An 18,827-nucleotide genomic window follows, 5' to 3' on the forward strand; every position below is an offset into this window, starting at 1 on the left:
GTATGGCATAGGAGGCGTGGTATACGAGGTCTAATCATTATTTTTATGGGGGAGGCTTTGTACGGTATTGATTAGTGCTTGTGATGCACTTTTTGGAATCTTTGGTGTACTAATGCATATTAATGGAGTTTTATCTCAACGCCAAACCGTTATTTTTAACACCTCGATACTTGTTTCAATCACCGGGTGATCATCTTCAAGAAGAAGATAAAAATTAGTGAATTTATCAAACTCGGTACATTAGTTTCTTAATTAGCTGTTCGAATTGACATCGTATAGACCAGGGGTCGACAAGTAGTTTTAGGTGGGGTCCGGATACTGTGGGAAAATTTTAACGAGGTCCAGAGAAAACAACTGATAAAAATTGACTGCTAGCTTTGTATTATTTTGGTTTCAAATCAAAGTCTGAATTATAAAACACAAGACCTAAAATTAATGTGAAAAATTACACCGACGGTCGTGAGCCAGTTTTTCATAGTTTGGTTCTCAAGAGGAATAGCAAATTAGAAGTGTGTCTTCTAGCTAGGCGTTCGTTAATCTCGAACGATATTTGTTTTTCAAAAAATTCATCGTTGCGAAATATGTTTCACATACGTATGTAGAGCCAAACATAGTGGCCAAATTTACAGCTAGTTTCTTGAAATTTTCATATTTTTCTGGGACATGTTTGGCCCAAAATTCTTCAGTGGATACCGTTTTATACATTTGCAAAGACACATCTTCTTGCAAATCAATTATCTCAATTTGAAGTGATGCCTTTGACAGATTGAACAATTTGGCAGCCACATCTGTCCATTCTGCTGCTACACCGACTTCAAATGGTGATTTAAGAAACGGATAGCTTGTCCATCTCTGCAAAGTCTTGGAATCTTGTAGCAAATTCGTTTCTAAGATCGGCCAGAAATTTTATAAAAACTGCAATGTCTTCTTCAGAGTTCTTTTCATATTCAAGGACTGTCTGATAATGAATACATTCTTGTCTTGCAATATCTTTTTCAAAGATATCCATTTTTTGTAATTCTGTGTTGATCGCATTTAAATATTTCAAAATATCCCCAAGTTTTTTTTTCAACGTAATTACAAAGAATTCGGAACCCATCCTTTACTTTCTCCACAATGCACAATGATTAATCGCGATCCTTTGTTTGCAGGCATGTTATGCGTATACATTTTCGAACCATCAGTCCACCCTTTCGTAACTGTGTCGTCGAAATGGAAAATTTGCCATTGTTCTTGTCTATATTTAGTTATTTGTTCTAAGTATTTGTTACGCAATTCCACTATTCGTCTGTTTTCCATAAATGCTTGACGATTGTTTATTATTTTAAAACTAAATCCTAGTATCTTCATCCAATTCTGAAGAGTTTTGTCACAGCAGCTCAATTTATGGCGGAAGTATTCAATTTCAGCCTTATGATTTCAGTTGTAGAAATCTTATTGCTTTTGTAACACTCGTATATTGTTTTTTTCAATGATTTTATTAGATGAACATCTAGAGGTTTTGGTAATCCTGTATCACATCATATCTTGCATTCATAAGGTTTGTTTTTGATTATTTTACGTACAGTCGAGAAAGTAATTTCGGTTAAATCTGATGTTGCCTGTAATAGTTTGTTTCCCTCGAAACCAAACTTGAGATGTAGATTCTTATATACGTTGAAACATACACTTTGTTTTTCAATATTCAAATGCATCCGAATCTTATTCACTGGTATCTCTTTTTCGCATTGTTCACCATCGCTATTGGAATCACTACACTGGAAAAAGTCTGCATTGTTATCTCACTCGTTATTACTGTTAGTACCTGTCCAAGGACGCCACATTCTAAACAGATAACAAAAATTTAAAGTAATTATAACTGCACCAATACCGAATTTCAACACTCAAATCGCGATCAGTTCCTGAACTGAACACAACGGCGATAACCTTCCCCGATTTCTATTCGTCACCGTAACATGACTTTAAATTTAATTTTATGACTCTTCAGCTAATCATAAAACTCGGTTAGTAAAAATTATCTAATACGAACCACCAATTCTACAGTCCACGTGGACTAGTTTGCTGCCGGTTCATTTCTATGTATTGGTTCTTTTGGCCTTTGAGAGTGCCGCCACCTTTAAATGTGCACAATATCGTTTACTTCCACTATACAGGTGTTAGCACATCAAACGACCTGAATCAACATAAATACGCTTTACGCAGCTGTAATATCCAGTCAGCGGAGATTAACCCGGGATGTATAAACATCTGAAGAAGCTAGCCACTCGAACAAGCGAAACGTCAGGAAGAAATCCCAAAAATCTATGGCCTTCAAACCCGAAAAATAGTGACACTGGAAATTCATCAAGTTGCAATGAAAGTTTTCATTCTTCCGGCTACTAAGAGTTACAGTAATGAACAACAGTGTTGCTGGTATACTATTATCGCAGAATCTCTTATTACCCACATGGATGGGAACATGAGTACGAATCACCATCAAATTGCCGTCCTTGCACTCACTATTTTGTTAAATCATGTTACAGATGATTATTTCGGTTTAACTCGTGTTCTGATGATGTAAATGGAGGATTAGTTCGATGTACTGAGATTTCGACGTAGTGATACTCCTAGACTAATTTCTCTTCTTACGTCGAATTGTCGCTGCGTTGAATTATCATTACGGCACCCAGTGAAACCTACGGCCTGATGAATTCGACAAGTTTCATATTTTGGTGACGTCAGGAGAAGGGATGGCTTTCGACGTATGAAAAATTCGACATAGTGAGAATTCGACGTAGTGATATACCCCCATTGACTTTTATTTTGGAAAATTGAAACATTCTTCAAAATTGTTCACTTTAGAGTTGAATCTCGTGTCTCAAACGGAAACTGGGAAACACGAGGTTTATAGGTTATGAAATAGGAAGTAGTTGACAGATTTGAATCTCATGTTTCGTTCCATCTGGTGAATTTCCGTTCCAGCATATAAATTGTTCACTTCAAGAGGTGCAATGTCCTATGCCTCACAAGTAGTTCATATGTTTCTTTTCACAAAAAAATATAATAATCTTCCTCATTACTGACGACGGTCATTTTTGAATTAGATAGTAGGTTCAATCGTGTGCTCATAAATTACATCGACAAACCAGAATTATTCTCATAGATTTATTTGAACAGGATCTGTTCCGAACGTCCAGAGAGCGGCTTTGGTTAATTTGGGAGACCTGACAACTTACGACACTGCGAAGAGAGTCATCATGAGACACACTGATTTACCGGACAACTATGTCTTGCATATTTTGGCTAGTAGTTGCGCTGGATTCGTTGCCGCCTCTATGGGAACACCAGCCGATGTCATCAAAACTAGGGTTATGAATCAACCGTTGGATGAAAAAGGAAGGTGAGAACATTTTCTGACTTAATTAGGTTGTTTCAGAAGTTGTGTTCTTGTTTATAACTTTGTTGTTGGTAACTTGAAGATGAAAAGTAATAAAAATGAAATTGTAGAATATTCAATTCACTACATTTTATGTTTGATAAAATTTTCTGTAGGGTTGCTAGTTTACGAGATACATGCACCCTTTTTCCAAGATGGCGGCCGGGATACAAGGGTGGCGACCCCACAAACTTGAACTTAAGCTTCTACTGACCCTCCTTACACAATAAAAAAAATTGCAACCTTTGAAAAACGCAAGCTAAGGCCTAAAAAATTGTAGCATTTCAATGGATTATACCATAAAAATAACATGGTTACTGTATGGTGGTTAGCGTTTGGTGTGATTTATTATAATTATGCCACTATTTATCATTAGGGGTCATTCATTAATGACGTCACATGTTAAGGGGGGAGGGGGGTCGCCGAAGTGCAATATTGTGTGACAAGGGGGTGGGAAAGGTCCTAAATTTCGTGACGTCACAGTTTAAAATATATTAAAACATGAACTTTTAACTATTAACGAAACACTCAGAAACATTTGCAGTAATGGAATACCTGATGTGGAGTTATAAAAACAAAACTTTGAGAGTGCTGGCATTGATGTTACTAGATTGAATATTGAACAGGCTGAGGAATTGAAAAATGGTACTTAAATTATGTGCCTGAATCTTAATATTTATTGTAAATAGTAAAATACGCGGTTGTTTCATGTGGTGTGCGACAATTTAGTTTTTACAACCACTTGTTTTAATTAATCAGACGTCAAGTGGGTGTGTTACCATAGAAAGAGATATCATATAAGAGATAGAAGGTGAATTCGCCAGCTAGCATTGGATCTCCAAGCGTCGTCACATTTGAAGCAATTTTGGTATGATAGCTATTGCCCCAGTGTCGAGGCATTTGTTTGAGCGACCATGTAGCATCTGTGGCCTATATTTTTCATCATACACTAATCAACACAAGCAAGTACATAAGGAACAACAAGAAGTTTTTAATAATTGAATAGAACTGGCCGATACTTGAATGTTTCAATATTGGTTTCCAGAGCTTCAGTCGTTGGTGGTTTATCCCTGTAGACACGGGCCTTAACATGACCCCACAAGAAATAGTCCTAAGGCGTTAAATCACACGATCTAGGCGGACAATTGACGGACCCCAAACGTGAGATAAACTGTTCACCGAAGGCGACTCTTAATTGGGCCATTGTTTCGCGTGCCGTGTGGCATGTGACGCCATCTTGTTGAAACCACGTGTCAGGCATGTCCAATTCTTCCTTTTTAGGAAACAAAAAGTCGTCAATCGTCACATGGTATCGCGCCATGGTATCCGTCCATTGTCGTCTTTGAAGTAGTACAGCCCGATGATGCCGCCGACCCATAATCCACACCAAACAGTGACTTTTTCGCAATGCTTGTGGCACTCCAGATGCGGAAATTTTCCTTGTTAACGTATCCATTCAACCAGAAATGAGCCTCGTCGCTGAACACAATTTTTGGATGGATGTGGATCTTCCTCCAACTTTGCCAGCGCCCATTCACCAAATGTTAGACGTTGTGGGAGGTCGTGTGGCTTTAATTCTTGCACCAGCTGTATCTTATAAGGTTTTACTTCCAAATTCTTTCGCAAAATTTTCCACTTAGTGGAGTAACAGAGGCCCAATTGCCGCACGTATGCGTGTTGGTGGTTTAATGTTCAATAATGTAAACTGGGTTCGAAATGTAGTCACAAGCTTCCGAGTAGCTCCCTCAGTAGGCCGACCAAACTGCCTATAAATTGAAAGAAGTGTACGATGCACGTTCTTCACCGAGCATGAATTTTGATAATAAAATTCAATAATTTGCAAGCGTTGTTCATTCGTAAGTCGATTTATGAACTGTCAAACTGAACAAGTTTGACAATGTCAAAAACAGTATTTCCAAAAAGAAAGCAGGAAAAAATCACTTATCAATTAAGTTTTTGATCCAGAGTTACCCCCAAAAACTTGATGGATTTTTGACTGTTCTTCAGTTCTTTTTAATACGAACGTAATTGTTTCAGTTTTCTTGACATTCAAGCATAACTTATCTCTTATAATAAACACAATAATTATAACAATACACGTATTTTCTAGTCAGTTTAAATTTTAAAAAAAATGTATTTGTTACCGTGTACCTTCAAAAATATGAAGACTTTTCACTTCCACTTCCTCTTCGAAGTTCAATATCAGCTCTATTTGTTTTCAGGGGCCTACTATATACTTCATCTGTGGACTGTCTGCGTAAAACGATCAAACAGGAAAGTCTGGGTGCCTTGTACAAAGGTTTCATACCAATTTGGATGCGAATGGCGCCTTGGTCTTTAACGTTTTGGTTAACCTACGAAGAAGTTGTCAAGCTGATGGGAGCGAAGAGTTGGTAGAAGATATTTGATTAGAAAATGAAGTCGTGTAGTTTTTATTTTTGAAGAACACTCGTTTGGAGAGCAACTTTAGGTCAACCGTATTCATTTCTGGTAGGATCCGTGTATCAACACGTATGCTTTTGGATATATGTTGAATTTGCATCAGTATCTTATTGTGACAGCCTGAGTTCGGAATTTTTTTTGGAGTAACAGTTTGTACTTAGTAAGCCTGTTTTTCTGGTTCAGTTTGAGAGGATTTCGTAACATTTCCATTTCATTCATTAACTATGGATGTGATCTTCAGTAAGAGTGAAGCCGTTTCAAACAGTTGAATGTAATTCAACTTATCCAGGTGAAGTCATGATTTGAAGATGGATCTCAAGCATTGGAGTATTTTTACAAATGTTTTTCAGATTATCATCAACTGTCATTTTACCAGTCTCCTCAATGTTTGTTACGTGAGCCAGAATACTCTTTAAAAGTGAATATGAGTGCAATATAATTATTTTCAACTTGGTCAGGAATATCTATATAATATAATGAAAGGCACAGCTTCTTCATTGAAATCTTCTCAATGATACCGAGTCAACACCAATTTATATGGAGTTTGGTCAACTTTTGATACAAAAAAGTTAATGGTGATATCTGTTTTCACTTCACTTTTACAGAGGCCTGTAACTCACCAACGCGGGGTTTTAGGAAATTTTGAATATACAGAATAGACTTTATCTCCACCAATTTGCTCCCTATTTGTAAGAGAAACAATCTTCAGATAATCTGTATATTCACCCAGTTTGTTATCAATGCAAAAGAAATTTGTGTGAGCGATAAAGTAAGTACTTTGCTCTCATTTATGGATAGTCATCAACACAAACTGAAAAATGTATCATATATCTGTTCAATAACCTCTGAGGCGGCAAGATATTTTTTATGTTCTTATCAATACATCAATCACAAGTGGGCCTAATGAAGATACCATTCATGAGATTGATACAAACTTCATTCATAGAAGATAAACGAAGATTTAAACGGCCTCTTGTTGCAAAGCTAACTTTGAAATAAGGCAATTGGATGATCCCAGATCTCAAGAGCAATGCATTCATGATTAAGTAGCAGACAGCGCAGTATATTGAAGATGATGAGGAAATCGCACACCACTCATATATATTTATCATCATAAATTTATAATTAGTAAAATAACAATAAATTTACAGAAGAAATGGATATTCGGCAGCTCTCCCGTCTATCCGGCGGCCTAAATACTATCCGGCCAAATGTTGGATAACTAGCTCCTATCCGGCCGAATCCCGGAATAAAAAAATCCGGTAATTAATTGCTTCATACAGTTAGTGCCAATTGAAAAATACAATCAGTACTCACACAAGAATTCTACAACTTGGAAAATCAATTAGTACTCGTACTTCACTAAGCGCAAATTAAGATGAATGAATACTAATTACTCTGCATAAGGTAGCAAGCGGTTTCGCTTGTCTTCGTTAACGAGGCCAGCTTCAGAAAAAAATCTTTGGCTGTACACTAGACTTGAAACGGATATCCGCTAACTATCCGGAATCCGGTCTATCCGGCAGCCTGAATACTATCCGGCCGAATACCGGGTTGAAAAAATATTTTTCGCTTCATTCAGTTAGTATCACTTGAGTTATATAATCAGTAACCACACACTAATTCTACAAGGTAGCAAACGGTTTCGCTTGTCTTTGTAGATAATGTAAATATCCGTTTACTATCCGGAATCTGGTCTATGCGGCAGTCTAAATACTATCCGGCGGAATACCGGATAACTACTGCCTATCCAGCCGAATACCGGAATAAAAAACTATTTTTTAGGCGATTAATTGTCGTATTCAGTGATAATCATACACAATCAGTAATCACACAATAATTCTACAACTTGGGATATTAATTAGTATTCATACTGCACCAAAGGCAAATTATAATGAATGAATACTAATTTCTCTACATTGAGAGGTAGCAAGCGGTTTTCCTTGTCTTCGTAAATAAGGTCAGCTTCAGGAAAAAGTATTTTTCTGTACACTAGACGTGAAACAGATATCCGCTTACTATCCGGAATCCGGTCTATGCGGCAGTCTAAATACTATCCAGCCGAATACCGGATAACTAGCGGCTATCCGGCCGAATACCGGATAACTAGCGGCTATCCGGCCGAATACCGGATAACTAGCCGCTATCCGGCCGAATACCGGAATAAAAAAAATTTTTTAGGCGATTAATTGCTATATTTAGTGGGAATCACACAATCAGTAATCGCATAAAAATTCTACAACTTGGGAAATTAATTAGTATTCATACTGCACCAAAGGCAAATTATACTGAATAAGCAAGCGGTTTTGCTTATCTTCGTAAATAAGGTCAGTTTCAAGAAAAAGTATTTTTCTGTACACTAGACATGAAACAGATATTCGCTTACTATCCGGAATCCGGTCTATGCGGCAGTCTAAATACTATCCAGCCGAATACCGGATAACTAGCGGCTATCCGGCCGAATACCGGATTAAAATTTTTTTTAGGCGATTAATTGCTTTATTCAGTGGGAATTACACACAATCAGTAATCACACAATAATTGTACAATTTGGGAAATTAATTAGCATTCATACAGCACTAAGGGCAAGCTATGGTAAATGAATACTAAGGTAGCAAGCGGTGTAGAAAGATAGATGCACTGCAATCGATACAATAAGTCAATGAATTCGCTTCGCTAATCAACGAAAATATCCGAAATGGAACGAGTCCACCCTATTGTTCGCGCCACCTATGCAATGCACCAAATGGCAACGTTCCGCCTATTATTCGGCGGCCGTATATTCGGCTATCCGGCTGCAAGGTTGGACGAATATCTGGTATCCGGCTAAACTGTTATCCGTTTCATCCCATATCAGAACTATTGATTGAGAAACATAAACTCTTTCATGTCAATTCAATCTAAGGCCCCAATGAAGTTTTTCATGCTGTGGGCGTCTTTTTCTATAGTTTCTATTCGAACTGAACGAAAATCAAAGAATATTAAAATTCTTGTTTCTGCAGTGCTTGTTCATTAATTGTTTGAATAATCTTATTTCTGAGTCATGCAAAATTTATTCTGATATAATGAAAATTACATTCCAGATGCATAGATCCCTGGTGTGATGACTTGGACCCCTTCCCCATATAAAATATTTGTGCAAAACTCTAACCTACGGCACTCGTCATACAGGATCAATACAGAATAATATCAATAAATTTCAAGTCTTTATTCACAGAGATGCTGAGTAGACCAAGTGACCAAGCTTGACAACGCCAAGTTGGCACTTCAATGTTAACATTGGGGAGCATTTGGGAAAGTTTTTTTTTTCACATAATGGTCCATGAATTGAAGATCTGAAAAAATACGCGCTACAGATTCCGATTCTTGCACCATCTATCAACATGTGTACAAAACTGTGTCAGTCTCATTTCTCACGCCGAGCGGTTAAATCACCAGGGTTTCTATGCATCTTCGTCTTATTCAACTGTTTTAAGCTTCACACAAATCTGTATCTGAGCTTTTTCAGAGAAAATTGTTATTAATTTTATCATTTTCATATAGAAATCTTTGGTGTTTTTGACTATTCACGTTGTGTTGAACAAAATAACGGAAAGTTTTATTTGTAATTCAATTCAATGGCCTCGAAAACTCTCAGGTTACTAATTTGTTGAACCTCTGATGAAGAATATATCAGTTTGCTTTGAAGCCTATTGTTTGAAACTTGAATTATTGGTGTAGGCGTAAATTAGAACAGCATTTGGCCAAACACCCATTTGGTAGTTATAAGGCCGAATAGCAGATGGCCGGCAATGTAACCGTATGGCCGGCAATGTAACCGTAAGGCCGCCCATTGGAGCCGGGTTGCGGTAACTTAACCTAACCATTGGAGTCGGCTACCAGTTGAATATCCTCAGGTTATGGGCTACTAAAATGGATGTGGAGGAATTAATATTGTTACTATTAGATAAACCTCACGAAGGGCAAACACAAAAATAATGGATCTATCCGATTATAACAAGAATAACGAGCATAACAAGCTCCAGGAAGATGTTGCCAAATTTTTCAATTACTATCAATACATTTTGAATTATATTTGTTCATCTGTTTCAAAACGGTCAAATTTCAGAGAAGTTATAGCTCAGCGGAAGAATGCTCAGCGATGATCTTGAAGTAAGTGGTATTCAATAATAACTCATTAAGTTTGAACAAAACATTTTTATTTTAACTATTTCTCAACGTCAAATTGTAAATTTTCAAAAAGATTATGGCATCATGGAGGTGGAATAATATTGGTTTTTGTTGTAATTAATACCTGTCAATAATTTGCAATTAATGTAAAATCATTCATCAACTTATCTTACGCATTCATTTCCTCTGTAGCTCTTGCCCATAGTTTTTTTGTACATCACGACGGTGGTAATAATTACTTTTTATGTCCATCTTGAAGACCTAGAAACTCTCAGAAAGTGTGGACATGAGTTCTTTATAATAACTACACTTGTTAGACTGTTCGACCGAATAGCACCGTGAAATTCCATTTCAATCGGATCATACCGGCGGACGGCCGATAACGGCCGAACAGTAGTGTCTAGTGGATGAGCTCCAATGGTTTGAAACTGGATCGTTCAGCCGTACACGGGTCCCTTCGGCCGTACACGGGTCCCTTCGGCCGTACACGGGTCCCAATGGCCGGATACGGTTCCAATGGACGGCTAGCGGTATGCTTCTTGAACAGGGTATAGATGTGTGATTATCTAATACTTATGCTAGGCTGTAATTGATCCCTGATTTACAAGGAAACTTATCGTGAATGAAAAAATATGTGGAAAGTTTTCACTTGTATTGGTTTTTTCTATTGGTGTGCATATCATATTCTTTAATTTCTTCATCCTCATGTATTTTGTGTTTCTTTATCGAAGATATCTCGCAAATTTGAAACGGACGATCAATAATAGGAATTAGAACAAGTAGTGGAATCACTTGTAGTATTTGTCAGTGTTGCAATGGCAAAAAATATCCCAAAAAATTGTCATTGTAGCTTGTCTTGTTAGAATAGAAACCAATTTTTTTAGTTTCCTTTTCATGACAGTGGAACGTTTATCTTGAATTCAATTTATCTGACGAATGAATATTTTGTTTTATAGAGAACAAAACCAAAATATATCTCTGAACTGCCCACACTTACATTAGACTTGAATTGAGTATATTCTGAATATTTAGGTGAAGCTATAAGCACTGATTTTTTATGTAGACTTGATGTTAGTGCCACAGATTTTTACAAAGAGATGATTATATTTTTGCAGATGTATAGTATATTGCATAAACCTTGTGAAAACTATAATTTTATTGTATGATTTTTTTTTCAGTACAATGTTTCAAAGTTATACATTAATTTCGGGTACTGAGTAGTGAGAAATTCCATGATATACTTTTTTCATTTAGTTGTTTTATTATTGTACATATAGAATGTTACGAAAAATAACTTGTTTTATTTCTTGATTCCTTCTGATGAAAAAATTGGGTGTAACTGGTTCGATTTCGTGGTTGGAACTACTTCACAGGTGATTACTTCATTGAAAAAATAGTTCTCTTCTAAATATTTGTTCTCTTTTTCCCCTTCCCCCTCTCTATTGTTAATGGCCATCACTTTCAACTCGGGCGCATTTGTCCAGGCTTCGTCGAGGAGCGCGGCGGACTTGCCCTAAGCAATGTTGTTTTTCTTCTCTTTTTCTTTTCTTTCATTTAATGTAATGAAAGATTATTTATTAATAGAATCTTTTTTATTATTTTGTGTATATACATCTATCATAGCCAAATGCTACTTTTGTAATATTAAATAATGATACTCATAATGTACATACACAAAATTAGTATCATTTTTAAGCCACGTTTCACACAATAAAAAAATATTACTTGTTTACTGGTTAGATTTTTCTAATACTGCCAACAGTACGTGTCTATCGCACACTAAACACTGATCGTTTGTCCGACGAGAGAGGAGGAGTCTGCCTTCTGCTGACGAATTCGCGAGAGAAGGGTAAGTCAGATAAACTGGCGCCGTTACGCGTTAGGTAACGAAGCGGTTTATCCTCCTACTTAAAAAAAAAGGTTAGTTCAAAAAGTACATAATATCTTGCTCTCCAGGACATTAGCTTTAAGTGATATCATTGTTTCATAAATCTCCCCTGAAATTGTTTCTTGAAAATATTTTTTAACAGGTGATCTAAACAAAAATTCCCAAAACAATTTACACTGGAAATAACACTATTAGCTGTTGATCGTGTTATATTGAGAACCTAGACGCAAAACTATTGAATAAATATTGTTCATCTTCATTCATTAGTACATATTATTTTCACTAAGTGTTAATTGTTAATTTAATCTAGGTATATTTTTTTCCTGTCTAGTTGAATTAGTAACAGAAAAATAATTTCCTGGAAAATGAATGTCAAATATAACTGTGACTTCACCGGGGATAAAAGTGTTTGAATTCATAAGTTTCACACCGACAGCAGAAGGTGGCAACAGTAGTGAAGTGACAGAAAATAAACACACAATCATGTTTATTAAAGTAAGTTGTGTTCAAATTCATCTCAATGTTTGATTTTTCGTGATTTGGACAGGTCTAAATGTCAATATTCTTCCAGCTACCTGTATAATAATTCATATTAGCTTTATTGGTATGTGATGAATTTAACGATACGCTGCCTGTTAAAAAAAATACTCATTCAAAGTAGTACCTCTCAGATATAACACACTTGTGCAAGCGCTTTTTCCAATTTCCGGAAGCAGTTCTGACTTGTTCTTTAATGTACGTCCTTGAACTCTGTCAACGATTTGGTTGGTATCTTCTGAATCGTCGCAAAACGCCGTCCTTTCATGGGTCTCTTGATACTTGGGAACAGGAAAAAGTCACAGGGGGCAAATCAGGTGAATACGGTGGCTGTTGTTTTAGGCAAAAAAGTAAGAACAAGAAATGACTAGTGAGCACGTGCATCACCGTTATGCAAAAGCCATGCAATGTTTCACCACGATACCGGTCGTTTTCTTCGTATGGGTTCTCGCAAATGTGGTAGGATCTTCTGATGCACTATGCCACAGCAATCGAAGAAAACAGTGAGCACAATATTTTCGAAAAAATCATTTGATCGAACTTGTCGTGGGCTCTTCTATTGAGACGATTAGACTTTGATTTCGATGACATAATCATAATACTCATGATTCATAACCAGTTATGATCCTCTTGAGCAAATCTGGATAGCCGTTGACGCCATTCAACAATTCCTGAGAAATGCTCATGCGACCGTTTTTTTTTTGGGACAAAATTCAGCAATTTTGGAACGAACTTCGCTGCCACACGCTTCGTGCCCACAATTTCCGGACAAATTGCATGGCATGATCCATTCGATATGGTGACATCCTCAGCAACTTCTCTACTAGTGATTCAACGATTCTCCATAACAATTTTTTCTCTTTCTCGAAATTTTCATCGGTTTTGTATATTCTTTAGCCTCCAGGGCGAGCATGGTCATTCACATCTTCTCCACCTTCTGTGATAAGCTTATACTATTTTTAAACATTTTTCCGGTTCAGAGTACAATCCCTGTAAGTTACTGTCAGAATTTCAAGTGTTTTTGAGCAGTTAATTACATTTTTTACACAAAATTTGATGCAACTTCTTCGATAACAGAAAATCGCCTAACACGCAAAACACTTCTAACTTTTATGCCTCTCACCAAAAAACTAAACATGCTAAACAGCTGAAACTGTGAATATACGTTCGAGATGAGCGTACCAATATGAAAAAAAATAAAAATCGCTAATCGAATATTCGTAGCCCGCGAAATTTGAACACTCACCTAATTTTATAAACAGTCCACCGAGTCCACGTACCTCATGAAAATCCAAAACCCACTATGAATACGCTCGAGAAATCTATTGTATAGCGAAACACACGTTGCGGTTTTGTAAACTGTTTGGAGAGAGTTAATAAATGCCTAGAAGTTAACGAAAATGTCTTCGAACATCTCTATATCTATAGAGTAGGGAGGGTGAGAGTAAGCCCACAGCACTTATGCCACATGTGACCCATTGTACATCCTCCTGAGGAGGTGTCCTCCTAGGTCATCGTCCATCCTGTCCTTTCCAGGAAGGTGGACAGGTTTCTGAGAGACACCACCTTGATATCGGCAGGTGTAGGCCAAGACTCGCCGAACACACAATCTCTTATTGACGATAACTTCGGGCACTCGCATAGGACATGCCTGAGAGTCTCATCTTCCTGTTCACACATTCTGCATAAAGGTGTGTCCACTAGCTCCATATTATGGAGGTGTTTCCTTAGTTGACAGTGGCCAGTCAGAAATCCTACTGTTAAGCGTAGATTTATCCTGGTCATCGCCAGATATTTTTTCGGCGCCAGCTTCCCAGGGTCGCCCAAGGTGATCCTGGCAAGATTGCATCCTTTGATTCTATCCCATCTCTTTAGGGATTGAGTATGAGTGTAACATTTGGGTAGTTCCGCAATTGTCGAAGTCCTCAGGCTGTAGGTGCCACTGGGTCCTAAAATTCTTAGTCCAGCCGCTTCCTTGGCTTAAGAGTCGGAAATACGATTACCTTTACTCCTGTCGTGCCTTTCAACCCATCTCAGGATGTTATTATCTACCGAGGCTTTGCTAAATCTTGGTGGCACTCTAGTACTAGCCCTGAGGTAACATGTTGTCTGTTCAAGGCTAATAGGGCTTGTCTGCTATCAGTGCAGATTGTTTATGTTTATATTTCTTTTGTGGCGATTGAGATACCAGCCAGTTCTGTTTGGATCACGCTGGTATTTTTTCCCATTCCCCACTTAATCCTTAGGCTTAGCGATCTGGAGTACATTCCACATCCTGAGCCTTCTTTGGTATTTTAGCTGTTTGTATGTCATTTGTGTTCTGTTTCACTTGTATTTTGTAGGGTTTATTAAACACAAACCTCGGTTTAATTGCCTCACTGGTTGCCTGCAGCAGAGGTTGCGCAGTAAGCGATTCCCGCCATAGGTCCAGCCTCAATTGACCCATTTCTACTTCAAGGTTTATACCAGCCGTGCGCAATAGTAACATGCCTTGAAACATATTTTGGACTACTTTTTATATTTTGTGTGAGAAGACAATGCACTATTTTTGAGTTATCGCTCTTTTATAAAACATTCAGGATAAACACTTTGTAATTCATTAATAATAATAATATACTTTATTTCAAAAAATGCAGACTAATACAGCTGAAGCAGTAATGAAGACATAGAATGAAAAGGCGTCACAGAGAAAAACATTAAACATTTGTATATATGAAATCTAAAAAAAAATTAAATAATAAAGTAGATATAAAATATGTTGCAAAAATATTCATAAACATATATTGAAGACATATAGAGTTGCCTATCAGCTGGGAAAATTACAATTAAAATATTCACCAGTATTATATGGTTCATTTTCTATAATAATTTTTTTAATTTCTTTCTTGAATTTGCTGATGCCATTGATTGATTTTATTCGAGCTGGCAATTTATTGAAAAATTTTATACACATGTAGTGAGGACTACTTTCTGTTATAGAGAGTCTGTGTAATGGATACATGATATTTCTCGTTCTTGTTTCATGCCCGTGTGAAATATTATAGGTCAAAAAGGTATTTTTATTTTTGAAAAAATATATTAAGCATTCATATATATATATATATATATATATATATATATATATATATATATATATATATATATATATATATATATATATATGCCAAAAATTGTCATTATATTATTCTTCCGAAAACACCCTCTACATGATGCTATGTAGGCCATGTTTAACATAACCCGTAAGGTTCTTTTTTGTATTACAAAAATTTTTTGAACATCATGACTACATCCCCAAAACAAAATTCCGTACTTTGCCACCGATTCGAAGCTGGAATGATATATTATTTTCATTGAGTTTGGGTGGAGATATTTGTTGAGAGATCTTATAGCATAAAGCACCCTATTGAGTTTCATACATAGATCTTCTATATGTTCTGACCAGGTCAGAAATTCATTGATATATAAACCAAGAAACTTTGATTTAGATGTTATTTCTCTGTCTTTTGTAACTATTTTAATTGTCGGTGGACATTCCAACTGCAACTGTCTTGAGCGAAACAATACTGTGTGGGTTTTTGAGTCGTTAAGAATTGATTTGTTGCTATCAAACCATTCTTTTGTTTTTTTAAAGAGATTTTCAGTATTTTCTATGATTTTTGGGAAATTTTCACCGCCAATCAATATATTTGTATCATCAGCATAGCTTGTTATGAACTGATCATTTCTGGTATTCATTGAGCATAAGTCATTGGTAAAGATTATAAATAGAATCGGTCCGAGAATGCTACCTTGCGGTATTCCAATATTTGATTGAAGTATCTGTGATTTATAAATCATTCCCTCACTTTTAATGGAAACTCTCTGAGTTCGACCATTCAGGTATGAACTATCCCATTTCAAAGCGTTTCCTCTAATTCCATACTTCTCTAATTTATACATCAGAAGAGATCTGTCCAAACAGTCATATGCTTTAGAAAGATCTAAAAACATTCCTAAAGATAAATATTTTTTTTCAATGAAGTTCAATACATGTTGAGTGAATTGGAAGATGGCTGACATTGTAGATCTACCTTCGATGTAACCATGTTGATTCTTACTGAAAATGTTACATTTATTAAAGAAATCTATCAGTTGTTCAGAAAATGCTAATTCAAACAATTTTGAGAAACTAGGAGGTTGACTTATTGGCCTATAATTTTCCATGAGTTCTATATCACCGTTTTTATATATAGGTGTAACTAAAGACACCTTCAGTTGTTCTGGGAATATGCCAACTTTCAAAGAGTTGTTTACGATATACGTGAGTATTTCTTTCATGTTAGGAATATTTTCTTTGACTAATGCTGAAGGTATACCATCATCCCCGCTACTTTGTTTATTCTTAATCTTGCGTGATAAATTAATTAAGTCTTCCATAGACAAAGGTTTCAAATAAATTGGCTGGTTGTTCATCAGAAATCCTGTCTTCAATAAAAATCATGACGGCAAATTCATGGCTTTAATAAGTTTTCTGTAACTGTTCGAAATGAAAGTTTCGTAGCATGCAGTTTCATGGTGGTCATACTCATGTTTTATTTCATCAAAAAAATCTGAATTATCTCGTGACCGGTTGATTTGTGATATAGAAAATGTTTCATGTGCAAAAATAGCGATTGACATTGGATTTGAATCGCTGGAGATTAAATCCATTTGGAAAAACGTTCTCACGAAGTTCATTCCACGTTAACGCAATTCTCCAGATGAAAGATTTCTTAAACAGTAAAGTTCGAGCTGTATTGAGTTGAACCTCAAAACGATGAGCAGCTACAGTCCGTCGCGTATTTCTGATATATACTGCTCTTGTGTGGAATCAAATATGCCAAGTCAATTGAACACTTACGGAGAATATATATATTTATAAAAGATAGACAAATATCCAACCTTTCTTTGATGATGCAAGTCATGGACACCAATATGTCTTGGCACAATCTTGTCGCTGGAATTGCAAAAGCTGCTCGAAGTTCAACTCAGTACATCTCGAACTTCAACGTTCAAAAACTCTTTCATTTGGAGAACGGCTTTTATATGGAATAAACTTCTTTTCCAAATGGATTTGATCTTCAGCGATTCAAATCCAATGTGAATCACTACTTTCACACAGGCACCGCTCTAAGAGCGCATTAAGAATTTTCCTGTAGTGCTTACGTTTCGTCCTTAAAAAAAATAGGCGTATTATTAAAAATGAATCTTTGAGAAGCCAGAAAAAATTGAGGCTGATGCCTACTCATTATCACCTTCATATTTTTCAACGACATAAACCCAATAAAACACCTACATATTGTAATGTTTCACTAATTACTACTATTATTTTTAGGTATTTTCACTCGTCATAATCCTGTTGATTGTTTTGGAAATTGAATCTGAACCAGGTCATGGAGGCGGTCATGGAGGAGGGCATGGAGGATTTGGAGGTGGCCATGGAGGAGGATTTGGAGGAGGTCGAGGTGGAGGATTCGGAGGAAGCCGTGGTGGAGGATTTGGAGGTGGCCGAGGTGGAGGATTTGGAGGAGGTCGTGGTGGAGGGTTTGGAGGAGGTCGTGGTGGAGGATTTGGAGGAGGACGTAGAGGATTCGGAGGAGGTTTTGGAAGAATACCAGGTGGACTTGGAGGCGCAGTACCTTTTCTGTTCAATCGTAGAAGATTTTGAAGAGGAAGAGATTGTGATGTGGATTATTATATTTGTATGAATTGGTTAAAATTATAAAAGTGAAGCATAAGTCTGTCATTTTTTTTTTGATTTTATGTCGAAGAATTATTTCTAACCAGAGTTTTGATGGTTAGATAAGAGGGAAGAGATCGGATGTTCTAATTAGCAAATTTTATCAACTTCATCTACCAGCTGAACCAAACAGTAATAATATGTGACGTTGAATGTTTTTGTCCGACGACCTAATTTAAACTGAAACTGAAGAATACTGCTGCAGCTTCAGTTGAAACATTTGGAGATTATAACCAAAGAAGAACACGGCCAAGCCCAGAAACCAAACAAAACATTGACGCCAGCTTGAAAGCCTACATTCCAATTCAAATTATGTTTTACTAGCTGTTGCCGACGGCTCATTAAGTTTCGTGGCAGACAGTTTTAAACAAATAGTTACAATATTTTTTTATTAACCCAAAACTTCAGATTTCCAATTTCAATATTTTCCCTTTGGGGTGGAAATTCCTGATTCCCTTTTCTTGATGCTTATTTACGCTATACAAAGAACCTACCTGCATTTTTCAAGATTCTAGGTTCAGTGGCTAGCTTCTTCAGATGTTAATACATCCCGGATGACTATCTGATGTCGTAACCATTTTGTCATTATTTAATTCTTTATTTTTGGAGTAGCAAAG

At 36.5% G+C, this 18,827-nt stretch overlaps 2 protein-coding genes across 3 annotated transcripts in view; both read left to right on the forward strand.

The window, feature by feature from the left end:
• Ucp4A (Uncoupling protein 4A) overlaps positions 1–7,990 on the forward strand; it is a 28,453-nt gene extending 20,463 nt beyond the window's left edge. For both annotated transcript variants that reach the window (XM_074178738.1, XM_074178739.1), the window contains exons 6-7: positions 3,157–3,379; positions 5,638–7,990. In XM_074178738.1, coding sequence (XP_074034839.1) covers positions 3,157–3,379; positions 5,638–5,812 — 398 coding nt within the window. In that variant the 3' untranslated portion in view covers positions 5,813–7,990. The remainder of the gene's footprint in view (positions 1–3,156; positions 3,380–5,637) is intronic.
• A 4,236-nt stretch (positions 7,991–12,226) lies between these two features.
• Positions 12,227–18,208, forward strand: LOC111513149 (uncharacterized). Its single transcript, XM_023169313.2, has 2 exons — positions 12,227–12,410; positions 17,806–18,208. The coding sequence occupies exons 1-2, from the start codon at positions 12,285–12,287 to the stop codon at positions 18,136–18,138; spliced, it is 459 nt and encodes a 152-aa protein (XP_023025081.2). The 5' UTR covers positions 12,227–12,284; the 3' UTR covers positions 18,139–18,208.
• The last annotated feature ends 619 nt before the right edge of the window (positions 18,209–18,827 follow it).

Source organism: Leptinotarsa decemlineata, unplaced genomic scaffold (genome assembly GCF_025532065.1).
Source record: "Leptinotarsa decemlineata unplaced genomic scaffold, Ldec_3_MD MMD2_tig00004307_RagTag_RagTag, whole genome shotgun sequence".
In the NCBI taxonomy this organism is placed as follows: Eukaryota; Metazoa; Arthropoda; class Insecta; order Coleoptera; family Chrysomelidae; genus Leptinotarsa; species Leptinotarsa decemlineata.

Excerpts from the sequence above, each read along its gene's own strand:
- LOC111513149 (XM_023169313.2), top strand. The coding sequence starts at position 12,285 with ATGTCAAATATAACTGTGACTTCACCGGGGATAAAAGTGTTTGAATTC. Across the intron at positions 12,411-17,805 it reads ACACAATCATGTTTATTAAA|GTATTTTCACTCGTCATAAT; the intron begins GTAAGTTGTGTT and ends TATTATTTTTAG.